The following is a 27688-nucleotide window of genomic DNA, read 5'->3' as shown; positions in this document are numbered from 1 at the left end:
AAAATAATATTAAAATAAATTGAGCTCCTCAGTTTTGGTGGAAAGATGTTCATCATTTCAGTGGTATCAGTTATTATACATGTTCTTATCTAAAGTACGTAATCAGGCCGCTTTATTAATGGAGGTCAAGTTTTCATCATGTTGTATGTAACTGCATGTTTTGTTGACTTATCTCTATATCTCTCAAATGTTTCTAGTGTATTTAAAAAATATAAGTGAAACCAACAGAGAGCTGCTGCTGACAGTTTGTGTAAAGGTGAAGAGGTCAAGTGATGGGGAGGGGGGGTCATGGGAGAAAGGAGGGGGGGGGGGGTTGTGGGATTAGACGGGGTGGTGCAACATCTGTACTCAGCTGGAAGAACTGAGGTTTCCCAAGAGAAACTCCCATCATCCACTTCCTCTCCTCTCTCCTCCACCCACTACAGCCAGATCTCCCTCTCCCTCCCTCTCCCTCTCTCCCTCCCTCTCTTTCTCTCCTTCTCTCTCCCTCCCTCCCTCCCTCCCTCTCTCTCTCTCCCTCTCTCCTTCTCTCTCCTTCTCCCTCCCTCTCTCCCTCCCTCCCTCCCTCTCTAAATAGAGAACATATGTCGCTCTATCACCGCCCGGAAGCAGCACATCATGGATCATAAAGTTGGTGGAAGCTTCAAACCTCTGAGGATCAATTACACATCATCAGATGAGTTAAACGCTGCAGGTTCATGTTTCCACACATCAGACTGTGTTTACAGCAGCAGCTTAACACAAAGAGAGGAAACAACACAACAACCTGCAAACTGTAAAAAGGCATGATGATGACGCTGATGAAGATCGATCTGCAGAAAGTTTCAGCTGAGCGAACTTTCAGTTGAGTCCTGAACCAAACACTACTATATAATATTCAAAGTAAAACCAGGCTAGCTGTTCCCCCCTGTTTCCAGGCTTTATGCTAAGCTAAGCTAACTGGTACTGTTCAGACATGAGAGTGGAATCAATCTACAACAAGAAGCTGAACTATTCCTTTGAGGAAGTAATGATGTCATTCCACGAGACATTTAGAGAAAGAAAGAAGACGATCGGTGATCTGCACAGGGACCAGAAACTAACTCGTCAGGTAGTAAAGAAGTAAAAAGACAATATTTCCCTCTGAAGGTGGAGGAAAAGTCTCTACAATAGAAATACTCAAGTAGCTGGACCTCTGAACCGGACTGAACCGGACTGGACTGGAGGACTGAACTGGACTAGTTTGCAGCCTGAAACCTGCAGCAGGTCATCTCTGTTGCTGCGTCCAGCAGCGACTGCAGCAGGAGTTGCAAGTCGCAGCCTGGATGTGAAGGTGGGTGGAAAACCAGAGCAGGTCAACCAGAGGTCAACACTGATCTGGATCCACCGGTGCAGCGCTCACAAACGTCCCCCGAGAAACAGCTGTAGGGCGGCTGCTTCTCCTGCTGGAAACTGGAGCAGAAAACGCTTTTTATGGAAAAGAGTTGGTGCAGAAATACAAGAGCGTAAAGACTGAGAACAGCAGAAAACGATGTTTTCATGTAGACAAACTGTTATTTACAACAACGGCCGTCCAGACTGGTGAGATCAGCTCAGGGAGCTGAACCACGTTTGTTTTTCTGAACATGAACTTCAGGAGTCAAACGACGAGATCTGAGGCGTCTCTGAGAAACACAACACATGTTTTCCCCCTGAGTGAGGGGGGACTGAGGGGGGAGGCCGGACGTCCCCGGGGAGTTCGGAGAGTCGAGCGATGACAAATGTTGAGAAGTGATTTGTGACATGAAGCAGAGCAGAACACAGAGCGTTTGTGAACGCAGCTTCAGTCCGCCCTGCTCAGAGAGGAGCTGCAGTGTGTTTAGATGACGGAGGAAGATTTACTACAAAATACTGTAAAAAAAAAACTCTTCACATGAAACTAATCTGCCTGCTTCATCCAGACGACTCCTTAACCTTCACTTCTAATACCACATTGGGAAAATACTCCACTGCAAGTAAAATTCCTGCATCGAAAATGTACTAACAGAAAGTAAAAGTATGTAAGTATGAGCAGAAAAATGTACTTGAAGTATCAAAGTAAAAGTACTCAGACAAACAGCCATGAGCGTTTTAGTATTATGTCTTTGCTCGTCACAGAGGAACTCAAAAGCAGCAGATTTAAATAGCTAAAGAGGCGTCAGACAGGTGAGAGACAGACAGGCGAGAGACAGACAGGCTGCAGACTGACCCTGAGTCAGTCAGCGACCACACTTCATTACTGTCAACAAGCAGGAATCAAACACTCGGCCGACATTGAGAGGCTATCACTCACAGCTGTGTGTGTGTGTGTGACTGACAGGTGGAGAGAGCTAACAGTGTGAGTGCATTAATTAATGACTGACGGCTAAACAGCCACAGCAGTAATAACAGTTAAGCCTGCCGGCGCTCGGGGGGCCACACTGACTCCAATCGATGGATCAATGCTTGTACTCACTCACACACACACACACACACACACACACACACACGGTCGAGTCTATCATTCTCACTTCCTATATGCACACCTGCACACACACACACACACACACACACCTGCTCTCCGAACTAGGTGGCCCGACGCCCCCGGCTCGGCTCGATTTTAACGGACACGGAGCCTCCAGAGGACCGAGGAGGAGAGCTCCAACACTCACTTTGTCTTTGTCTCTTTCTCCCTCTCCATTTTTTCCCAGCATCCTCCAGCAGCGGCCTGGATGAGCTAATTAAAGGGTGACCATGCAGCGGGTGGATCTAGGGGTCTTTGATTGGAGCATCAGGTTTGGTTTTGACAGGTCGGATTAGCGAGGTGTGATTAGGAAGACGGTCCACGTACAACACACTAAGCCCCGCTGTAAAGCCCGGGGAGGGAACGCCGTGCATGCTGGGAGAGAAAACAGAGGAGGACCCCCACCCCCCGCCTGCTTCATCACCCCTGTAACCCCTCTGTTTACGTCCACATGTAAAAGACCGCTTTACTGAGGTACTGGATCTCATCATCTGCTTTTGTTGTCAGGTTTACCTCTAAATGTATACACATGTACAGTGTGTATATATATATATATATATATATCTGCTGATGAATCACATCATTCACTAAATAACTAGAAACGATCACGAAATCAGCAGATTTCATTGGTCAAATGTTCATTTCTGACAGCAAAAATAACAAAAACCCTAAAAAGAAAAGACGTCTTGGATTCACCAGAAACTGAACGAACCTCCAGCTCAGAGTCCACGTGGTGTCTGCAGCTGTGTGGTCAGGCTGCGTTAAAAGTCACCACCAGGATCGCTTCATACTATAAACACTGCTCGTCTATGTAAAGGAAATATGTCCCTTCCTGCCTCCCGTACTTCCAGCTGTAAAGGAGGCTTTAGTGTCCAGCTGCTGGACGTCTGCACACTTTATCACCAGGAGAGCAAGAGGACGAGGAAGGAGGAGACATCACCCCCGAGGTTAACCTATACGACTTTAAATAATAGAAAGAGGGAAGGAGAGAAAGAAAGGAGGAGCAGGAGGAGCAGGAGCAGGAGGAGCAGGAGGAGCAGGAGGAGGAGACATCACCCTCGAGGTTAACCTATACGACTTTAAATAATAGAAAGAGGGAAGGAGAGAAAGAAAGGAGGAGCAGGAGGAGCAGGAGGAGCAGGAGGAGGAGACATCACCCTCGAGGTTAACCTATACGACTTTAAATAATAGAAAGAGGGAAGGAGAGAAAGAAAGGAGGAGCAGGAGGAGCAGGAGCAGGAGGAGGAGGAGGAGCAGGAGGAGGAACAGGAGCAGGAGGAGGAGGAGCAGGAGCAGGAGCAGGAGGAGGAGGAGCAGGAGCAGGAGGAGGAGCAGGAGGAGGAGCAGGAGGAGGAGAAGAAGGGGCAGGAGCAGGAGGAGCACGAGGAGCAGGAGCAGGAGGAGCAGGAGTGTAACGGGGGTTTATGGGGGACAGGGGGGTTTTGGCAGAGCGGAGTCTTCGCTCGGCTGGCGGCGGCGGCGTGAAGCGGACTCAGGGGCGTCCTTACCGAGCTGCCGTTAGGCGTTAAATGAACACCTGGCCACCGAGTCTCAGGCCGGGACGCTGGGTAGTGATGAAGAGGAAGAGGAGGAGGAGGAGGAGGTTTTAGTCTGCAGATGGGGAGGGATCAGCCACACAGGAGGCTCCTGATGCTCACTGTAGGAGTCTTAATAAACGAATGGAGACTGGTTGGTTGGTGTGTGTGTGTGTGTGTGTGTGTGTGTGTGTGTGTGTGTGTGTGTGTGTGCGTGTGTGTGTGTGTGTGCAGATGTAATGCAGTCCTTCAGAAGTTTATTAAACCTCATATCAGATCAGAGAATCACTGACATTATCTCAATTTCTTTCCCTCTTTCCTCCTTATTTCCCTTTTGATCCGACTTCTTCGTCTTCGTCTTCGTCTTCGGTCAGAAGTTAAAGCCACGAGCTGATGATCCAGGTGAACCTGCCAGGGGCCCCGGGGGCTAAAAGGTGCAGCTGGGCCCCAATTAACCCAGTGATCGAGCAGGACTGTGTCTTCTGTGTGTCAGTGATTTAATTTTATTTACACACAATGTGAACGCAGCATGATGATGATGATGATGATGATCATCATCATCATCATCATCACAGCCTCTCTACAAGACGTTAGCTAACGATGACGGACCGTCTCAGGTCTTATTGTGCTGAAACCTTTGGGGCCCTGGGGGTCCTCGGCTGCCCGGGCTCCGGAGACAACTGAAGATCTCTTTATTAAGGCACAGTAACATTTTTCAAGCATTGTTTTAATCATTTAAAAACACTTTAAACTACATTTTAAATGTCTATAGTTTAGGTTTGTTAGTTCAGGTATAAAACTACTTCACAGAAAACACTGACAGAAGCAGTCGGACTGTAACATGTTGGCTTACAGACGCCCAACATGAACCTCATCTGTTGTAAAATACGTGACACGATCTCGAGAGATCTCACAAGACACCAACAAAGACGGCTTCCTGTTTGTAATTTCTGGTTCTTGTTGAACAGCTTTTCTGCTGCTTTAATGTTTTGGTGAGGAAACAGTCATATTCTGCTTTATTCTACTCAGTGAAACTTTGCTCGTCTTCACTTTCAGTACTTATACTTTAATACTTGAGTATGTTCAATATATTTCAGTTTTCCAGTAAACAGTGTTCATTAAAGCTAATTCACTGTGAAGCAGCTCAGTCTCGACTTTGTTTTTATTTCTACATGGAGTCATGAAGACCTGAAACCTGTTCAGTTTGTTTTCTTTCAGTTTTATTTTATTATATTTACGTGTGTCTTTATTTCATGTCCTTTGTTGTGAAGCACTTTGTGTCGTCTGCTCTTCTATAAATAAACTCCATCAATCTCAAAAGTTCAGAAGCCTTTTGAAACTTTCTGTTTCGGTCTCCTTTTCTGAGGTGAGACAATATTTGTTTCACATGGTGTGATCTATTTTCTGCTCGGCTGCAGGTTTTTTGCTCCTGCAGCAGGTGAGGGGCTGGGGGGGGGGGGGTGTACGTCTGGATTAGCATTAGCTAAAACTCTCCACCAGCCTCCCCGAGTGTCATCCAGCCTGCTTAAGTTAAGGTGCAGCGACTGGCGGTGATTTGCATAAGTAATTAGCTAATGTGCTGTTCAATTTCTCTCCCATCTGGCTCGCTGAGCTACACCTCATTTCTCAAATTGACAGGCCGGTCACTATCGCTACCCACACTGCAACAAGGCGCCCACCAAATTAATTTGTCAACCTTCTCCTGTAATGGGACATTCACCTTGAAAACTCAATCTACCTGAGGAGGTGAGAGTCCGAGAGCGAGCGAGTAAACGAACGGGCTGCGAGGAGAAGCTGAAGACTTCTCAAAAAATACATTCTTTGAAGAATAAGAAGCAGAAGCAGGTGTTGCTGGGTGACAGCAGGTGAGATTGGACGGAGAGAATATTGAACCAGAGCGTTGAAACGAGAACAGAGACAAAAGATCTGTGTGTTTGTGCAGAGGAAGGTCAGCAGAAACAAACACAGTTCAATCTGTTTCTGCTCCTGAGAAGAGACTACACATCTGCATGACACAACCACTCAGCCAATCAGAGAGCTGATCAGTCGGCCCGTAACCAGGAGTCCAGGTGCCCCCAGCAGACCCCCATGCACCCAAGAGATGTTCCACGAGTCACCAACCAAACTCTGTACAATTTTCAGCGTATTTAAGAAAGCCCACAACATTTCCTATTTTATTTATTCATTGAAACAGTTCAGGTCTATTTTATGTCTTTACATTGAAGTCAACGGGAGAATTTTATTTCAATTATATTAGCTACTTGTACTTTACTTCAGTATGGAAGAAGTACTTCAGTAAAAGTACTAATACCACAGTGAACAAATACTAAAAGTCCTGCATTCCAAACGTTACTTAAGTACAAGTATTAGCATCAAATTATCAAAAGTAAAAGTACTCTTTATGCAGACTAATATATATTATATTATTTTGAGTGAGCTGGTAGGAAACATTTTCTTACAGCACCTCCATACAACATGTCACCACGGTAACAACAACACCTTTTACCTGCTGTGTTGTCTTGTGGAAAATGGCCGCAGTCTCTCACACTTCAGTTCAACACCTGTGTGTGTGTGTGTGTGTGTGTGTGTGTGTGTTCGCAAGACACTCGCATAACTTCATTTGGGGTATTGATGACTCCTCAGGGTATCTGGTACTGATCATTAAAATACAGCATCACACACACGCACACACAACATGTTTTTTGTAATTTAGCTCTCTCCCTCCTCCTCCTCATTCCCTTCATCCCAGAGCTGCAATGGACAGTGTGTGTGTGTGTGTGTGTGTGTGTGTGTGTGTGTGTGTGTGTGTGTGTGTGTGTGTGTGTGTGTGTGTGTGGGTGTGTGTGTGTGTGTGTGTGCGCTCGGGGAACAAACCCGGGGAAATGGGCCAAAAAGTGAATCTAATGAAACCCCCCAAATTAATTTTCAGTCTCATCTTCAGCTGCAGGCAGAGAGAGAGAGACAAAGACAGAGAGACAGAGAGACAGAGAGAGAGAGAGAGAGAGACAGATACAGGTGTAGAGAGAGAGACAGAGAGAGAGGGACAGAGACAGAGACAGGTGTAGAGAGAGGGACAGAGACAGAGACAGGTGTAGAGAGAGAGACAGAGAGAGAGGGACAGAGACAGAGATAGAGACAGAGACAGGTGTAGAGAGAGAGGGACAGAGACAGGTGTAGAGAGAGAGACAGGTGTAGAAAGAGAGGGACAGAGACAGGTGTAGAGAGAGAAACAGAGACAGGTGTAGAGAGAGAGAGACAGGTGTAGAAAGAGAGGGACAGAGACAGGTGTAGAGAGAGAGACAGAGAAAGAGGGACAGAGACAGAGATAGAGACAGAGACAGGTGTAGAGAGAGAGGGACAGAGACAGGTGTAGAGAGAGAGACAGGTGTAGAAAGAGAGGGACAGAGACAGGTGTAGAGAGAGAAACAGAGACAGGTGTAGAGAGAGAGACAGGTGTAGAGAGAGAAACAGAGACAGGTGTAGAGAGAGAGACAGGTGTAGAAAGAGAGGGACAGAGACAGGTGTAGAGAGAGAAACAGAGACAGGTGTAGAGAGAGAGACAGGTGTAGAAAGAGAGGGACAGAGACAGGTGTAGAGAGAGAGACAGAGAGAGAGGGACAGAGACAGAGATAGAGACAGAGACAGGTGTAGAGAGAGAGGGACAGAGACAGGTGTAGAGAGAGAGACAGGTGTAGAAAGAGAGGGACAGAGACAGGTGTAGAGAGAGAGACAGGTGTAGAGAGAGAAACAGAGACAGGTGTAGAGAGAGAAACAGAGAGAGAGAGAGAGAGAGAGAGAGAGAGAGAGACAGAGAGAGAGAGAGAGGGACAGAGACAGAGAAAGACACAGAGACAGGTAGTGGGTCTGAAGCCATAGAGAGGGTCTACGATCATGGAGCTGCCACTTTCTATAATACCGAGCTGGAAACGTCACGTCAAACTCAAACACCTCCTCCAATCCATGACCGGTCATCCATCTGGTCTGATCTTCACTAAAGGGACTTTAGTTTTCTAGTTTAGTTCCTGTGGCTGGATCACCGAGTGGGCAGTCTGAGCCCTTCAGGGGCCTCGAAGGCTCCGGCTTCACTTTAGTTTGTGTTCATGTAATGAACTGAACATTAGTTTGTTTGTCCTTCATTCACCACTAAAGCACAGTTTAACCTACCTGTCTGTCTGTCTGTCTGTCTGTCTGCCTGTCTGTCTGCCTGCCTGCCTGCCTGTGTGTCTGCCTGCCTGTGTGTCTGCCTGTCTGTCTGCCTGTCTCATTCAGCTGTTCTCTTATTAAATTCCTTTGTACTGGGAGGCTTTTCACTCCACCAGCTGCCACCTCACTGTGTGTGTGTGTGTGTGTGTGTGTGTGTGTGTGCATTAAGCTAACATAGCTATTAGCTTTGATAGCAGTAGCCCTCCCATATGGCGAGCTAGCGCTGCTCTTTAATGTAGCATAGCACGGCCCTGATGTTGCTATGGCTCCAGCGGTGCCTCTCCCCTCCACCCCCTCCACCCTCCCCCCTCCGTTGCCATTTAGCTCTCCCTTCCACCGCGCCACATGCCGCAGCGACCTTGGCGTTTTCCAGCGGCACGCCCGCTGCCATCTGCAGGCGGCAGGCTTGGGCAGTAAAGCATCGCGACCCCGAGTTTTTTGGGCGCCGTTACGCCTCCGCCAGGGGCCCCGGCCAGATGGCACTACCCACTAAGAGGGGTTTTACTGCGGGGCTGAAGGAAGACGACTGCGGGCAGGCAGAGGATGAACTCACACCTCCCCCCTCCTCCTGCATCACTCTGCCAAGTGCCAAATTTCAGCTCCACTCGCCTCCAAAACGCCGCCGCTTCAATATTTCAGTCATGATTATCCGGCAGCAGATGATCCTCCATCAGCCAAAAGGGCAGAGCGGGAGGACCGGCGCGCCGCTGTCGTGACCAAGATCCAGTCCCTGCCGAAAACTGACTCTCCTGCATCAACATCCTCCTGCTGCACGCCGTCTATTCATGTCATTTATTCACACATATTTACTTTACGGACACGACAGGCGAGTGGAGGTCTACGACTCAAGTCCTCAAGTATTCAGAGGGTTAAATTACTGCAGTATGAAAACCCGGGTCTCGTGTCAGACAATGTGGTGTGGTGGTCCAGCTGTCAAACAACAAATCAACTGTCCTGCTCCTTGCAAGGTAAACTGTTAGCATGTTGTCATGGTGATCAAAACTACATGTGTGCATCACACTGTGTCCCACTCTCCTGCACTGAAGGAAAAGCTTCAGACTTCACGGGCACCATTTTAAACAGCAGCTTGAGTTATTTACTGTCAGACAGGTCACATGTTCGACTGTTAGCTAAAAGTTCGTTATGTTTTGTTTCCGATGATTTTATAAACCGATGAGACTTTACATTCTTCACATCCACAAAAGACAAATGAAGATGTTTTGTTAATTTGTTGTCGTATTTTTCAGTAATTGTCTTTTTTAAATTACTTTTATGGGACTTTTGCAACGTAAACCAGCGACGTGGCCGATGGTGTCGACCACATTTACATTTAGCAGCATAATACTCATAATACTCCTGTACTTTATTACTTTGTTTACAACACTGACACTGACCAGGGAAATAACTGAAACACACACACACACACACACACACACACACACACACACACACACACACATGCTGTCATTAGTGTGTGTCAGCAGGCGGATCAGATGAGACAAAAATAAGAAAACTGTGCTGGTGGTCAGGAGGAGAAATCAATACCTCCATCTTTACTGTATGGAAGGGAGGGGGGGGTGAGGAAGAGAAGAAGAAGTGGAGGGGGAGGAAGAGAGGATTCTGGGTAAATCCTGTCTTCAAATTACGTCGAAAAAACAAAAAATATATCATTATTTTTGTGTATTTCTGTGTATTTTCGTGTGTGTGTCCTGGTGTGTAGGTGTGTGTATATGTGTGTATGTGTGACAGTATATCTTTGTGTACATGTGTGTACATGCTTGTGTGTATTTTCCACTGTGTCAGCAATATATGAATGTTTACTGATTTACTGATTTAAAATCTATCAATCAATCAATCGATCGGTCAAATGACACTGAATTGACTTGAATTGATTGTGTGTGTGTGTGTGTGTGTGTGTGTGTGTGATCCTGGGGATCAGTGTCCAACACGACGACGTCTTTGTTCAGATTTAAGGTGAACAAATCCTCTCTGACGAATGAACGGACAAGGCTGCAGTGTGTGTGTGTGTGTGTGTGTGTGTGTGTGTGCGTGTGTGTGCGTGCGTGCGTGCGTGCGGGTGAGGTGGGGGGTCAGTCAGGGGGGGTCTTAGCCCGTCCATCGGCTATTAGCCACCACGTTATCTCCCGTTAGTCGTCTCATCTCCAACTCAAAGAGAATAAATAAAGAAGACTTTATTCCTCAGAAACACCCAAAAGAAAGGAGGGAGGCAGCGGGGTGGGCGGGGGGGGGGGGGGTGAGGGGGGGTTGCAATGTAGAAAAAAAAAAACGCAGAAGAAGAAAATCTCCAATTCATTGAGATCAAGTCAATAACACTGTAATATTTATGAAGGCTGGAAGCCAGGCTGCCCTAAAACCCAAACTCCAGCAATCCTGAATTATAAATTGGTATTGATTTGTGTTGTGGGTGAGTGAGCTGCAGTGTGTGTGTGTGTGTGTGTGTGTGTGTGTGTGTGCAGCAGCAGGATGCAGCTCAGCTCAGCTGCTCGATTGTTTTCACGCTTTCACAGAAAAAAAAAGTGGAGCTGCTTGTTTGGCAACAGTTTGTAACGCTGAAAAAACGCACAGAGAAGGTGAAGTGTGTGTGTGTTTGTGTGTGTGTGTTTTACATGTGCACATACTGTATGTACCTGTGTGTAGACATGTAAATGTGATTGGAGTTCGTCAGTTACTGGAACCTGCTAAAGCTGCAGGTGAGTGAACACAGGAGTCGTTCAGAGACGCTCACATGTTCACGTTCTTTTACACGTTTATGTGTTTTTCTTTCCTGTTTGCCCTCCAGACAGAAGCCAGATCAACCAATCAGCTCAGGTCTGCTTGGCGCGTTGTTGAGGTTTCAAGAAGATTAAAACAAAAAGTTTCTGCTGTGTCTGACGTCACGTGAAGAAGAGACGGTTGGCTGAAACAGGATGTTGTAGCCTAAAAATATTTCATTTCACTTCATTTATTATTCGTCTGCCAAATCTGAGAAGCGGCCGACGACTCAGAAGTCGGGAACCAGACGAGCGACGACGGCTTCAATAACAATCAAACACGGTGAATCAACCTGATAATTATTTTACAAAAGAACAACATCTTCCTGAAAACTCTGTCATCAGGTCCGTTTCATCCAGGTGTAGAGATCGAACATCGCCCGATCGATGCAATCCACAAACACTGCTGAAAAAGAGTGGAAGAAGAAGAACTCTCAGACCACCTGCTGAGCTTCCACCAACACTGAAGCATCATCTGCTCTAATGTGCTGCAGCATTACCGTTGTTAGCTTGTTGACATTTTAAAAACATTCATTTAATCGTTACAAAATCTATTTCAAACATGATTCACAAAAAGAAACAACAAACATTCAATCGTGAGTCGACGTGTGTGTCTTCATGTCCACATGTAGGTTTATGGCTGCATGTTAGCGTATGTGCCATCAAATATGGATGACGCTGCCTCCTCCCCTGGCATGTTGTGCTCACACCCATAATACCCATAATACACCAGCGCACACACTCAGCTGATGCTGGCTGTGTTTAGCCTCGGCGCTGAGGTGAAGCTGATGGACGCCCGCTGCGGTGCGAAGGGATTACACGGCTCCGTACGGCAGGTAGAAACACACTCTGTCATGCTTCAGAGCTGCTGCTGAGAGAGAGTGTGTGTGTGTGTGTATAATTATATGAAGTGTGTGTGAATAAAACAGAGTTTTACCATCTGCAGAGTTTGAGAAGTGAAGGCAGGAGATCATGTTGATCATCAGGGTCGGTTCACCCAAACACACACACATCAACACATTTCTCAGCCACACAGGAAGTGATGGGGGACACAACCATCCTACAACCATCCTAAAGAAGTCTTGTGACAGCTGACAGCTTGCTAACAAGGCTAGCACTCGGTTAGCCCCATCAGTCACATGGCCCTGGTTTTATTGGCTAACTGCAGCTCCAGCTTGTGCCTCTCACACAGAGCTGCTGGTAGCGTTAGCATTAGCAAGCCTGATGAACGCCGGCTGGTAAACGATGTCGGACATGAACGAAATGAATTCCTCTGCAGAGTCAACAGCAGGGCTATGACTATACACTGGCACTGGACGCTACGCTAGCTCCCAGCTACAACACAGGTACCCACTCAGGGACTCTCAGAAGCATCTAGTGATGGTCGAAGCTCCAGCAGAGACGCAGACAGACTGACAGCAGCTGTACGTCTCGGTCCACGCAGCACTAGGCTGGTCAGTCAGTGTCCCCTGTGTCCCCTCACCCTCCACTGCACACACTACGTAGCCTCCCTCCTGCGCTTTAAGAATGTGTCCACTGTGTGTCCAGGTACAGATCACATGGTGGAGACCTGCTGTGATGGAGGACACACCTGTACAGCTGCTGACGGAGGACACACCTGTACAGGCTGAACTCAGAACTCCACAGCCCAACATTTCACTGGAGCACAGACTGAGGAGACAGACAGACAGACAGTCAGACAGACGGGTGTTTTGGTCGTTATGTAATCCAAACCGTTGTCTCTCCTCCCCAGCGACCTCCTCTCCTCCTGCGACCCCCCCGTCTCCCCTCCCCCCCATATCACATCCCTCCATCTTTATATAGAAATCAATACCCTCTTAATCTGCCCTCCCCCCTCGTCTCTCTCCTCCTCTGTCTCCCCCCAACTGTCTCATTCTCACCCCTCCATCAACCCCCACCTGTGCACCCCCCCACCCTCTCTCTTCCTGCTGTCGTCGTGTCTGGACTCGCCCGCCTCACATTTCACACGCACACACACACTTTGTTTATTCATTATTCTATCACAGCAGGAGCCTCTTTCTGGTTGTGAGTTTTGTGTTTTTGTGGTTAAACGTCTATAAAACAGATTCTGAATATGAAATTATAATAAAAATAAGAATGCATTAATTATTGGCTTAACAATTCAGGCCTGGATCAGTTTCTGCACACATTTCTGTTCTGTTCTGCAACTGACGATTATTATTTTCATTATCGATTCAACTGTGAAGACAATAAGAGTCCAAGTTGAGATTCAGTTGATCATCATAGAAGTCTAAAAATAACAGCACATTTGGACTCAGAACGGAGGCTGCAGCCAGAGAAATGTTGGCATTTCAAAAACAAACATTAAATGAACGATTATCAAAATAGTTTGATCGATTAATTTTCTTTTGATCGACTAATCGAGCTCTACTGAACGACAGCCCAGTATTCAGAAGGTCTTAGTCTCTCCCTGAACGTAACCAAACTGAAGAGGAAGGTCCTGAAGGAGGAAAGAACTTTTAAAATGTTGCCATGAACGTAAACCAGAGTCTTCATCTGTGGTGCACCTTCACTAACCAATCATCAGTGATCATCCCATCCTCTGACAGGAAGTAGAGCCAAACAAACGTCTGCTAACTAACATGGCTACACACACACACACACACACACACACACTCTCCCCTCCCCCACATCTGCTGGCGAGGCAGGAGCCCACGGATGGTCGTTCTTAATTAGCCACACCGCACTCATATTCCTGATTAAACCGCTGTGTGTGTGTGTGTGGATATGTGTGTGTGGATGTGTGTGTGTGTGTGTGTGTGTGTGTGTGTGGATGTGTGTGGGTGTGGATGTGTGTGGATGTGTGTGGATGTGTGTGTGTGTGGATATGTGTGTGTGGATATGTGTGTGTGTGTGTGTGTGTGTGTGTGTGTGTGTGTGTGTGTGTGGATATGTGTGTGTGGATGTGTGTGTGTGTGGATGTGTGTGGATGTGTGTGTGTGGATGTGGATGTGTGTGTGTGTGTGTGTGTGTGTGTGTGTGTGTGTGTGTGTGGATATGTGTGTGTGGATATGTGTGTGTGGATGTGTGTGTGTGTTTGTGGATGTATATGTGTGTGTGGATGTGTGTGTGTGTGTGTGTGTGGATGTGTGTTTGTGTGTGTGTGTGTGTGTGTGTGTGTGTGTGGATGTGTGTGTGTGTGTGGATGTAGATGTTTGTGTGTGTGTGTTTGTGTGTGTGTGTGTGTGTGTGTGTGTGTGTGTGTGTGTGTGTGTGTGATGGAAGGTTATCAGTGCATTCTTAATTGGGAAAACACTCGAGTGATTAACAGGAGGAAGAGGGCAAGCAAGCTTGAGAATGAGTGTCAGAAAGAGAGAGAGAGTGCTGTGCTGAATGCTAACAGCTCTGACCAACAGCAGAGAATAAACTCAGAGCCGACATCTGACATCTTATCTCAACTACAGTCAGGGCTGGAGGCGCCTGCTCTGGGCCCCCCGGGGCAGAAATGTACCCCCCAGTCCTCTCTGTATGAACCACATCGACAACACGGGGCCGCTTTGTCATAGTTCACCTACAGAACCTGGAGACATCCACGACTACGGCCTCCTCTCGGATCGGGACCGCTGCTTTAAGTAATAACTACCAGGTAGGACACACACACACACACACACACACACACACACACACACACACACCTGCTGTGTGCCTTGAGGGGGTGAGGTGCATGCTGAGAGGGGGATTTGGCAAGGAAGAAGGGGTGGGGTGGGGGGGGGCTCCCAAAGTTCCCATGATCCCCTGGTGAGTGCCCCGCCCTGGGTCGGTGGGGGGGGGGGGTCGTTTCCAGCTGGGCACCGCTGGATGTTGACACTGAGGTGGCTAATGAACCTGCAGGTGGTGATGTAATCACATCAAACCAATTAAGAGTAAACAGGAAGTGGGAACCAGCTGATGGACCTGTGAAGTATCGGGTTCAGTACTGATCCAGGTTTTGGTTCAGGATGTATGCAGTTGATGGGGTCTCAGGTGTTGGATCTTTGTTCATGTTTTCTGACTAACAATGAATCGACTAATTAGCAGATTAACCGATAATGAAAATAATCATTAGCTACAAAATCTGGACTTCAGGTGGGTCAACTCATCGAGGCCCCCGTCTACCAGGTGAGCTGACCCCCCCTCCCGGGCCACTGAACATTTCTCTCTGGATCACATCAAACCTGACCGACCCCCGAGGGCCCCTGCAGGCCCCGGCTCCACCAGGGCCTAATGGAGACACCCAGACACAGGAACAGGTGACTAACCCCCCTAACCCCCCCCAACCTCCTCTCCCTCCTCCCCTCCTCTCCCTCTCTCTCCTCTCCCTCCTCCTCCTCCTCCTCCCCTCCTCTCCCTCTCTCTCCTCTTCCTCCTCCTCCTCCTCCTCCCCTTCTTCCTCTCCCTCCCCCTCATCCTCCTCTCCCTCCCCCTCATCCTCCTCTCCCTCTCTCTCCTCTCTCTCCTCTCCCTCCTCCTCCTCCTCCTCTCCCTCTCTCTCCTCTCCCTCCTCCTCCCCTTCTCCCTCTCCCTCATCCTCTTCTCCCTCATCCTCCTCTCCCTCTCCCTCATCCTCTTCTCCCTCATCCTCCTCCTCTCCCTCTCTCTCCTCTCCCTCCTCCTCCTCCTCCCCTTCTCCCTCTCCCTCATCCTCTTCTCCCTCATCCTCCTCTCCCTCTCCCTCATCCTCTTCTCCCTCATCCTCCTCTCCCTCCCCCTCATCCTCCTCTCCCTCCTCCTCTCCCTCTCTCTCCTCTCCCTCCTCCTCCTCCTCCCCTTCTCCCTCTCCCTCATCCTCTTCTCCCTCATCCTCCTCTCCCTCCCCCTCATCCTCCTCTCCCTCCCCCTCATCCTCCTCTCCCTCCTCCTCCTCCTCCCCTTCTCCCTCTCCCTCATCCTCTTCTCCCTCATCCTCCTCTCCCTCCCCCTCATCCTCCTCTCCCTCCCCTCATCCTCCTCTCCCTCCTCCTCTCCCTCTCTCTCCTCTCCCTCCCCCTCATAAACAAACGACTGATGCTGCGGCTGGAAAACAGAGGCAGAGGTCAGTCATGAGATCTGATCCCAGATCAGTAAACACACACACACACACTCCCAGTGTTAGTCATTCCTCTGTGCTATTCCTGTTGCTCCTCTCGGTCACATAAAGTAAACACGACTCTAAAAACAGGACTGACACTTGACCTCTGACCTCTCCCTCTCTCTCTCTCTCTCTCTCTGTTTCTAACCAAATTTAAAGTCCTCTGAACACGAAACGGTCAGAGAGGAACATGTGAAGTGCCAACACGAGGAAACATCATGGAGGACTCAGCAGCAAAATAAACTGTGTGTGTCCTCATGTTTGTCTGCATGTTCGGGACCTGTGGTTGTGTGTGTGTGAATAATTCGGTCAGACCACCTGCTGCAGCATCCAGCCACTGTCGACCACACACACACACACACACACACACACACACACACACACACTCACACCAGATGCAGGACCTCAGTCCACATGGACTCCGGCCTCCATCACCGTCAGCAGCACAGACAGAAGAGACGCCGTCCATGATATAAACCTCCATTAACACGTCGTCCTAACATCACTTTCCTTCAATAACTGACAGAAACCTAAAGTCACGTCTCCGCCGTCACCCACAAACCCCTGCAGCTACCTGCGGGCCTTCGTCTCCCTCCCACTGACTCTTCCTCTCCCTCATTCCCTCACTCCCTCCACCATCTCTCTCTCTGTCTCTCTCTCTCTCTCTCTGTATGTCTCTGTCTCTCCATCTCTCTCCCTCTGTGTGTCTCTGTCTCTCCGTCTCTCTCTCTCTGTATGTCTCTGTCTCTCCATCTCTCTCCCTCTGTGTGTCTCTGTCTCTCCGTCTCTCTCTCTCTGTCTCGGTCTCTCTCTCTGTGTCTCTGTCTCTCTCCCTCTGTGTGTCTCTGTCTCTCTCTCTGTCTGTCTCTCTCTCTCTCCCTCTGTATGTCTCTGTCTTGCCATCTCTCTCCCTCTGTGTGTCTCTGTCTCTCCGTCTCTCTCTCTCTGTCTCGGTCTCTCTCTGTCTCTCTCTGTCTCTCTCTCTCTCTCTCTGTATGTCTCTGTCTCTCCATCTCTCTCCCTCTGTGTGTCTCTGTCTCTCCGTCTCTCTCTCTCTGTCTCGGTCTCTCTCTCTGTGTCTCTGTCTCTCTCCCTCTGTGTGTCTCTGTCTCTCTCTCTGTCTGTCTCTCTCTCTCTCCCTCTGTATGTCTCTGTCTTGCCATCTCTCTCTCTCTCTGTCTCTCTCCCTGTGTCTCGGTCTCTCTCCCTCTGTGTGTCTCTGTCTCTCTCTCTGTCTGTCTCTCTCTCTCTCCGTCTCTCTCTCTCTCTCCCTCTGTATGTCTCTGTCTTGCCATCTCTCTCTCTCTCTGTCTCTCTCCCTGTGTCTCGGTCTCTCTCCCTCTGTGTGTCTCTGTCTCTCCGTCTCTCTCTCTCTGTGTCTCTGTCTCTCTCTCTGTGTCTCGGTCTCTTTCTCTCTCTCTGTATGTCTCTGTCTCTCCGTCTCTGTCTCTCTCTGTATGTGTCTGTCTCTCTCTCTCCCTCTGTATGTATGTGTCTGTGTCTCTCTGTCTGTGTCTCTGTCTGTCTGTCTCTCTCTCTCTGTATGTGTCCGTCTCTCTCTCTCTCTCTCTCTCTCTCTGTATGTATGTGTCTGTGTCTCTCTGTCTGTGTCTCTGTCTCTCCGTCTCTCTCTCTCTGTCTCTCTCCCTGTGTCTCGGTCTCTCTCCCTCTGTGTGTCTCTGTCTCTCCGTCTCTCTCTCTCTGTGTCTCTGTCTCTCTCTCTGTGTCTCGGTCTCTTTCTCTCTCTCTGTATGTCTCTGTCTCTCCGTCTCTGTCTCTCTCTGTATGTGTCTGTCTCTCTCTCTCCCTCTGTATGTATGTGTCTGTGTCTCTCTGTCTGTGTCTCTGTCTGTCTGTCTCTCTCTCTCTGTATGTGTCCGTCTCTCTCTCTCTCTCTCTCTCTCTGTATGTATGTGTCTGTGTCTCTCTGTCTGTGTCTCTGTCTCTCCGTCTCTCTCTCTCTGTCTCTCTCCCTGTGTCTCGGTCTCTCTCCCTCTGTGTGTGTCTGTCTCTCTCTTTCTCTCTCTCTCTGTATGTATGTGTCTGTGTCTCTCTATCTGTGTCTCTGTCTGTCTGTCTGTCTGTCTGTCTCTCTCTCTGTATGTGTCTGTGTCTCTCTGTCTGTGTCTCTGTCTGTCTCTCTCTCTCTCTCTCCTTTCAATTTTAGCCTCGCCTGCCCAGTAATGTCCTGCTTTTATTGTAAATCTATACTGTTAATCTGGCCGGCTCCGATGGGCCTCGCTCGTCCGATCAATACACTACGATTGCTGGGAAGGGTCCACAGGGGCAGATAACCACCCCCACCACCACCACCACCACCCCCCGTGGAGTTAACCCTCCACAGGGTCCAACACACAGAGAGATGACTTCAAGCTTCACATTTTGAGGCCGAGCTCTCCTTGAATCAAGTAACATCCATCACCCCAAGTCGGCTGTGATTGGATGTTTGTCAGTGAAATGCACCCTGGGAGTCGTAGTTGCTTCTTGTAGCATTGACTTTTTATCAAACATATTTTCAAACTACACAACAAATGGACAACTTAAATAAGTCTCACTCTAACAGCAACAAGCCTTCATGGTGAGAAGAAGTCCAGAAACTTCTCAGACCTTTTGTAAATATGATTGAGTTTCATGAGCTGGTTCACAAACACGCACAAGAATCAATCCGCTAAACATCCGATGTTGTAAAATAACTGAAGCTCTGACCAGCAGTCATTTCTCAGCCTGATCTGTCTGCAGATCATTAAGTATCAGCCGAGCAGGGCTCCTTGGTGGCTGATCACTTCTAACAGTGTTACAGGTCCTGATGATCTCTAATAGACCTCTCATAATACTAACAAAAAACTTAACAAAAACTAACAAAAACAGAAAGACTTTCTACTTGAATACAAATAAAAGAATGAACAGCTGATGTGAAGGAGAATAAACCTATAAAACTCTAGAAACCTCGGAGGTGTTTTCTATTTAAAACCTCATGTTGTTTCTTCCTGAAACGTCTCTTTAAATCAAACCTTCCTCCTGCTCTGCAGCTCTTCTGCTCCCAGGAGACGATAAAGCATCTTAACTGTGAGACAAAGACGCTGTGCAGGACTTTCTTTTAGCAAATGATGATTAATTCTCAAAACAGTCGCCACTTAAAAAATAAAAACACGCATTTCTCATAAAAACTCTGAAGCTTGTTTTGATCACCTCCACTGTGTTTGTTCTCTTCAGAGGGGCTGATGGGAAATGTAGTTTTAATATCTTTTAAATCATTTAAAGTTGGATTCCTTCTTATTTTGAAAAAACTAAAGAAGGGGGGGTGACAGGCTGGTGGGTGAAGCAGGAGGGTGGAGACTATCTAACTGGGAGGCTGATGGTGTGCGTGTGCGTGTGTGTGTGTGTGTGGAGGTCAAAGGTCGCTCTCCATCACTCTAAACTCACCTCTCTACAGATGACATCAAAGCTGCAAATGGTGTTAGAGGAACAAGTGGTGATCTGCGAGTGTGTGTGTGTAAAGGGGGGGTCATGACCTCCATGTAAGGCCCAACCATTAAAGCAGGAGGATGATGGTCAGACAGCAGAGGAGGGGGGAGGAGGGGGAGGTTGAGGCGGGTGGCGGCGACTGTGAAGAGGTGTGTTCTGGGTAATTAGAGCTCGGCCTCCTCGTACGCTCTGACACTCTGTGGCAATTTATTGCCCCGCTCGGGCAACTTGTCCACCCATCTAATTGCAATATTAGCGTGTAATAACGGCGGTGTTACGGCGATCCGTCAGCGCCGCGTTCTGCTGCCTCGGCAGGATTTCGGCCATTAACCAGCAAACGGAGGAAACAAAGCGACCTCTGAGACGAACATCACCGCACATTTATATTCACACACACACACACACACACACACACGGGCCCGTTAGCAGCCGACAGCATCTCTACATCCCAGCTTCAGTGAAGCTGTCGTCCTGTTTGAGTTAAAGGGTCAGTTCACCCAAACTACTGAGAACAGGTTTCCTCTCTAACCTCCTGAAGTGTCTCTAACTGTCTGATTTCTGCTCCTCCACCTCAGCATGGAGGCTTTTTACTGCTCACAGCTTCGAAACGTGACATTTCAAAAAGAATCAACAGCAAAATCTCCACAAACAGTCCTGAGTCCAGAGTCACTCGTTCATTCACGTCCTATAGAAAAGATACCCAATGTGATGTACATCCAATCAGCTGTCAGGAGGTCAGAGGTGTGTGTGCGAGTGTGTGTGTGTGTGTGTGTGTCAGTTTGATTTACTTCAGCAAGACATGAATTTACAACATTAAACTGTTTTACTGTAGCTACTGAGCTACAACATTTGCATGATGGGTCACTAAACACACTAAACCCACCCCACCCCCCAAGTGTAGTGTGTGTGTGTGTGTGTGTGTGTGTGTGTGTGTGTGTGTGTGTGTGTATGTGTGTGTGTGCATTAGAGGGTCACAGTAATAAATTCTGCATTTCTTAACAGGCGCTAAAATGCAGAGAAACAAGCTGAGCTGCAGTAAATCACAGCAGAGGACTGACAGAGAGTGTGTGTCTGCACATATATGTGTGTCTCCATGTAACTGTGTGTGTGCATGTCCATGAATATACGTACAATAACTGTGTGTGCGTGTATTCCCTGGGTTAGCGGACAAGTATCAGCATCCTGTCGTCTCCTAATTAAAGCGGTGGAGCTGCAGAGAAACAACGAGGAACAACAAGCAGGAAGTGACTTCAGACACAAAGTCGTATTACTGTGAACATACAACACGCGGCAGGGTCGAGCTTTACGCCCTCTGGAAGAGGCTGCAGGATGAAACGAGGAGGGGCTGCTGAACATTCGACTCTGCCATCTTTTTCACTAATGTGAATAAAATCAAATGCTCCTCACTGATCTGTTGCCTCGTGTTTTACTGAAACTGGGCTCAAGGAGTCAAACTGAGACATTGACTGGGCTTCTACCAACTTCACCACGATGACCGACTAACACCATCATCATCTTCATGATAATAAAACAAGCCCCGGAACACCACAACAAGCTGTATCACAGTTTAATATACAAACTGATACGTTACTCGTACAATATTTATTCCAACTCTTTGCAGGATTTGTAACCCGGCACACAGTAGCTTTATATTCATCTTCTTCTGGCTGTTTATCTATGAGCATCCTCCTCTGTGTTTGTTCTGTGTGTCACGGAGAGTCAGGTTTCTTGTATGCCGACACATATTTAGCCAATTAAGCTGCGTCTGATGATTAACAAGATTGGAGATGATAACATTTAAATATTTTAGCATATTTCTTGGCCTTTATTTTTGCTTCTCCTTCCTCCCGGCTGCTGTCAGGCTCTACAATCAGACCTGCTCCCAGTAGACCACACACACCGAAATGGACAATCCACATATTTCTGAATGTATAACGGATGGTGCAATAGCTACACCTCTCTATGTTTCCTTCGTTCTGTGAATCTGTAAATTTGTAAATTATAGTTGTATTTTAGTTTCAGTCTTTATTGTTTTTATTTATCATATCTTGATTTTCTACTAATGTCTCTATTGCACTATCCTGTACGCTGCTGGAACAATGCAAATTTCCCCGCTGAGGGATTAATAAAGGATTATCTTATCTTATCATCTTTATAATGAAACACAGTTCACAACACAGAGGAGACACTAAACAGCTCTACCCAGCAGTAGATGTTGGGGGGGGGGGGCTGTATAGAGTCCATCTCATGTGTGACAGAACACACAGAGAGGTGACAAAACCTCTAAAAACACCCATCAAACACATGCACAGCAGAACACAGCACACAGCCCGAGGTGAGAGGACGTACCTGAGTGTGTGTGTGCGTGCGTTTTATGTGTATGGACTCACTGGTGTATTCCTATTCTGGCATGTATGAACATGTGTGCACTGTATGCATTTTTCTCTTATATATGCATGTGTGTTATGTGAGTGTGTGTCAGTGCACAGACAGTATATGAGTGTGTGTGTGTGTGTGTGTGTGTGTGTGTGTGTGTGTGTGTCCTGGCCACAGTCCAAGGCCTCTCTAACGAGCCAACATGGAGTTGGTACTGACCCCCTCCCTCCCCCCCCTCTTTCTCCCTCCTGACCTCCTCTGAGGTCATTGGCTCCCACCACTGCGACCTGACCAATCACAGCCGGGCGTTGTGACGGACAGCCGCCGACTCCAAGGACACAGAGGGCGGAGGGATTAGACGGCGAGGACGAACTCGGCCTTAATGAAGGATTGTGATGCTGATGTTTTGAATCGTCTGATTGGCTGTCGGAGTTAATATTCACGCTGAGGGACGAGGGAGGTTTCTGAGTGGCATTGGATGAAAAATAAATGGAGGCATCATCACTGCTGCTTTTAAAATACATAAAGTCAAGGCAGCTTTCAGATGTGTGGTGGACGCAACAAAGCCAGAGGTTCTACAACAATTAATACATTTAGAGAGGAGGGAGGGATGACGGGGGAGAGGAGGGAGGGATGACAGGGGAGAGGAAAGGAGGATGAAGGGGGAGAGGAGGGAGGATGAAGGGGGAGAAGAGAGGAGGATGACGGGGGAGAGGAGGGAGGATGAAGGGGGAGAAGAGAGGAGGATGACAGGGGAGAGGAGAGGAGGATGAAGGGGGAGAGGAGAGGAGGATGAAGGGGGAGAGGAGAGGAGGGAGGGATGATGGGGGAGAGGAGAGGAGGAAGACGCGGGAGAGGAGGGAGGGATGACAGGGGAGAGGAGGGAGGGATGACAGGGGAGAGGAAAGGAGGATGAAGGGGGAGAGGAGGGAGGATGAAGGGGGAGAAGAGAGGAGGATGACGGGGGAGAGGAGGGAGGATGACGGGGGAGAGGAGAGGAGGGAGGGATGATGGGGGAGAGGAGAGGAGGAAGACGCGGGAGAGGAGGGAGGGATGACAGGGGAGAGGAAAGGAGGATGAAGGGGGAGAGGAGGGAGGATGAAGGGGGAGAAGAGAGGAGGATGACGGGGGAGAGGAGGGAGGGATGACAGGGGAGAGGAGGGAGGGATGACAGGGGAGAGGAGAGGAGGATGAAGGGGGAGAGGAGAGGAGGATGAAGGGGGGGAAGAGAGGAGGATGACAGGGGGAGAGGAGGGAGGGATGACAGGGGAGAGGAGGGAGGGATGACAGGGGAGAGGAGAGGAGGATGAAGGGGGAGAGGAGAGGAGGATGACGCGGGAGAGGAGGGAGGGATGACGGGGGAGAGGAGGGAGGGATGACAGGGGAGAGGAAAGGAGGATGAAGGGGGAGAGGAGGGAGGATGAAGGGGGAGAAGAGAGGAGGATGACGGGGGAGAGGAGAGGAGGATGAAGGGGGAGAGGAGAGGAGGATGACGGGGGAGAGGAGGGAGGGATGACGGGGGAGAGGAGGGAGGGATGACAGGGGAGAGGAAAGGAGGATGAAGGGGGAGAGGAGGGAGGATGAAGGGGGAGAAGAGAGGAGGATGACGGGGGAGAGGAGGGAGGGATGACAGGGGAGAGGAGGGAGGGATGACAGGGGAGAGGAAAGGAGGATGAAGGGGGAGAGGAGAGGAGGGAGGGATGACAGGGGAGAGGAAAGGAGGATGAAGGGGGAGAGGAGGGAGGATGAAGGGGGAGAAGAGAGGAGAATGACGGGGAAGAGGAGGGAGGGATGACAGGGGAGAGGAGAGGAGGATGAAGGGGGAGAGGAGAGGAGGGAGGGATGATGGGGGAGAGGAGAGGAGGATGACGCGGGAGAGGAGGGAGGGATGACAGGGGAATGGAGGGAGGGATGACAGGGGAGAGGAGGGAGGATGAAGGGGGAGAGGAGAGGAGGGAGGGATGATGGGGAGAGGAGGGAGGGATAACAGGGGAGAGGAGGGAGGGATGACAGGGGAGAGGAGAGGAGGATGAAGGGGGAGAGGAGAGAGGGAAGAGGATGATGGGGGAGAGGAGAGGAGGATGAAGGGGGAGAGGAGGGAGGGATGACGGGGGAAAGGAGGGAGGGATGAAGGGGGAGAGGAGGGAGAGAGGACGGGGAGAGGAGGGAGAGAGGAGGGTGGGATGAAGGGGGAGAGGAGGGAGAGATGACGGGGGAGAGAAGGGAGAGAGGAAGGGGGAGAGGAGGGAGAGGAGGGAGGGATGACGGGGGAGAGGAGGGAGAGAGGAAGGGGGAGAGGAAGGAGGGATGAAGGGGGAGAGGAGGGAGAGGAGGGAGAGATGACGGGGGAGAGGAGGGAGAGAGGAAGGGGGAGAGGAAGGAGGGATGAAGGGGGAGAGGAGGGAGAGGAGGGAGAGGAGGGAGGGAGAGATGACGGGGGAGAGGAGGGAGAGAGGAAGGGGGAGAGGAGGGAGGGATGAAGGGGGAGAGGAGGGAGAGGAGGGAGAGATGACGGGGGAGAGGAGGGAGAGAGGAAGGGGGAGAGGAAGGAGGGATGAAGGGGGAGAGGAGGGAGAGGAGGGAGAGATGACGGGGGAGAGGAGGGAGAGAGGAAGGGGGAGAGGAGGGAGGGATGAAGGGGGAGAGGAGGGAGAGGAGGGAGAGATGACGGGGGAGAGGAGGGAGAGAGGAAGGGGGAGAGGATGGAGGGATGAAGGGGGAGAGGAGGGAGAGAGGAAGGGGGAGAGGAGGGAGGGATGAAGGGGGAGAGGAGGGAGAGAGGAAGGGGGAGAGGAAGGAGGGATGAAGGGGGAGAGGAGGGAGAGGAGGGAGCGATGACGGGGGAGAGGAGGGAGAGAGGAAGGGGGAGAGGAGGGAGGGATGAAGGGGGAGAGGAGGGAGAGGAGGGAGAGATGACGGGGGAGAGGAGGGAGAAGAGGAGGGAGGGATGAAGGGGGAGAGGAGGGAGAGGAGGGAGAGATGACGGGGGAGAGGAGGGAGAGAGGAAGGGGGAGAGGAGGGAGGGATGAAGGGGGAGAGCTGCATGCAGGTGTTCTAAAAACAACAGGAAGTTAGTTTGTGGTTTGGCTGCTGATTGGACGGCTCAGCAGCACTGATTAAGGTGCTTTAAAAGACCCTCACACTCAGAGTCATAACTAGTAAGACAAAAATATATCTAGTCACATTTGAACACATATTTTTCATGATCATTATTATCATTATCTGATGTCCATTAAGACAAACGTCTGTAGATCTGCTCAGAAATCAGAGAAGACGCTGCAGAACCTGCCTGAGAATCCTCCTGTTTCTAAGTTTCCTTCAGTGTCTCAGTGATCAGTGATGGTTGTCTGTCCGTCCATGAGGACGCTGCAGACAGGAGCTGCTCACAGCTGATTCAGCTGCTTTCATGGAGACAATTAGTCAACTTTTATAACAGGTACATTTACAATTACACCTGGTTAAATAAAAATAAACTCTGATGATGTCACAAACAGATCCAGTGAACTCAAGTGAATCAAAACAAATCAAACTGGAACTTTCTGAATGGAAAGTGAGTTCAGTGATCGTAGCCCATATCCAAACCTACTTTACATCAGCTACATCAGCTTTATTAACAGAAACCTGATACTATGACAGATAATGTTGTATTTATAAAAGGTCACCTATCGTCTCCTAGAAATCTAAATTATTATTTTCACCCTGAAAACCATGCAGAGGAGGTTGCAGTGTTTTCTTCAGCCCAGAGTAATGTCTGGAGGTCTTCCTCTCGGGGTGTTGCCTGAGAGGCAAACCGCAGGGCAGACAAAATCAGTGAACATCACGTCCGTCCATAACAGGAAGGAAACGGTCAACGAGCAGGTGTCTTGGTCACATTAAATCTGCTCATAAGGTCGTATTTTATGGAAGTTTGAGGACGCACAGATCTGATCTGAGAGTTGTGCTCCGACTGCAGCATCTACACGTTATTTTCTTTGTGGTGTTGATTACACAATTCACACAGTTGAGTATGGAGTCGGAAGTGAGAGGTGAGGAAGACGTGAGAGTGATGTCGGCTGTGTTTGTACAGAGAAGGCAGCTGGATATCAACAGCTCGAGGGTGTCCATGTTTTATATTTACAAATACTCACATTTGATAATTTTATACTTATAATAAAATAATAAATCAGGTTTTACATTTCAGGATTTTCTTCCTTCCAGCAGCCATTGGTTTCAATTAATTTCTGTATATATCAACAAGCTGAGACTTCAGACTAAACAACAATCATCATGTGGTAACCTGTTTAAAAACTCTTGGTGCGTTCAAGGACCAGGACAGAACCAACAGACAGTTTTCTTTTCGCAGCGTCTCTTTTTATTCATTGTTTGTTTTCTGGGTTTAATTTTCTGTTGCTTTTTAGCAGCTGACTAATTCTTAAATGTCGAAAGCACCACACAGCAGTCTCTTTAAGCCAACGTGGACGAGAAGTCCTTAAAGTGCTGAGACAAAATGGAGGTTTGAACATCTACAGCCGGGTGACTCCGCCTGCTGATGAAGATCATGTAATATGATCGAAAGGCAACAAAGCTACTAAATGGACCCAGGTGAGATCGTTTTGTCAAAAAAGACAGCAACAAGACTCACATCAAGACAACCGCTGATGCTGAAAATGATTCAGCTTCTACTCAACAGAGCTCTTCTACAGCAACTTCCTGTCAAATGTAAGTACAGATTCATTTTAGCTGATGCTGTCTGTTAATTCACCTCTGACAGGCTGCAAGTTACACACTGTCTTCTGTAACACCTGAACCCAGAGCTCTGACCATCTGATGTAGAATGAGAGTCGTGGACCTGAACCCAACTCCACGAGTACCGCATGAAACACAGTGAGAAGACAGACAGGTAGACAGCAGTCGAGAGAGAGAGAGAGAGAGAGAGAGACAGCTTTCTGAGCCTTGAGCAGGCGAGCTCCTACCTGTCGATGATGACGGGGTCAGAGGGCGTCTCGTTGCGATTTCCACAGCTCTTCTTGTCACAACACCGACTGGAAGACAGAAGAAATAGAAACCAGTCAGTTAAAACGAGCACATTTAAAAGCCTAAACTAAAAGCTAAAAGACGTCTTTCAACTTCAGAAGATTTTCTTTAAAAAAAGCAACACAAACAACTAAAGGAACTATCTCAGAACTTTATCAAACATCTTCCTTAACATTAACACCAAATTACAGAATGTTTACAGGAAACTGTCAAGACATTATTAGGAAATTACACACCTGCAAAATAAAGAATGAACAAATTCAACTTTTATTTTGAAAAACGGCCCTGTTTCCCCTCAAAACACACACACACACACACACACACACTCTCTATCCAGCTGGGTGGGGTCCAAGCCAAGGTCACTAACAGTTGGACGACGCCCAGCGATGGAGGCACCACTGTGGACCCCCCCATCCTGACCCCCAGTGCCGTCACCCCTGACAACCAGCCAGCCAACCGGACGGCTGCTCGCCAAACAGCCGTCCAGGTAGCCAGAGGGCAAACTGGCCGGCGAGCACTTCATCCAACCAGCCGCCAACACTAAACCGGACCAGACGAGCGGGAGCTGGTCCACAGTCTGTGGAGGCATCCGGAGGGAGGAGGGAGCGCTGGGTTTCTATTTCAGCTCTGCGGGGGACGGGCAGAGCCAAATGAGGCTCTTGGTGTCGCGGGTCAGCGTGGCATGTTGAACAGCAGCAGACTGAATCCAACACATTAATATCCATCAGGAAGACGG

The 27688-nt window shown here is 48.8% G+C and overlaps 1 protein-coding gene across 10 annotated transcripts in view; it reads right to left on the bottom strand.

Annotated features, from left to right (window-relative positions):
* Nucleotides 1–27688, bottom strand: part of LOC139291609 (transcription factor COE3-like) — a 116217-nt gene that overhangs the window by 59395 nt on the left and 29134 nt on the right. For 9 of the 10 annotated variants that reach the window (XM_070913695.1, XM_070913696.1, XM_070913700.1 and 6 more), the window contains exon 6: nucleotides 26892–26960. The exons of the other annotated variant lie outside the window; for it this stretch is intronic. In XM_070913695.1, coding sequence (XP_070769796.1) covers nucleotides 26892–26960 — 69 coding nt within the window. The remainder of the gene's footprint in view (nucleotides 1–26891; nucleotides 26961–27688) is intronic. 10 annotated transcript variants of the gene reach the window in all.

Source organism: Enoplosus armatus, chromosome 10 (assembly GCF_043641665.1).
Source record: "Enoplosus armatus isolate fEnoArm2 chromosome 10, fEnoArm2.hap1, whole genome shotgun sequence".
Lineage (NCBI taxonomy): Eukaryota > Metazoa > Chordata > Actinopteri > Centrarchiformes > Enoplosidae > Enoplosus > Enoplosus armatus.
The sequence above is the reverse complement of the archived record's forward strand: the minus strand, read 5'-3'. Positions and strand labels throughout refer to the sequence as shown.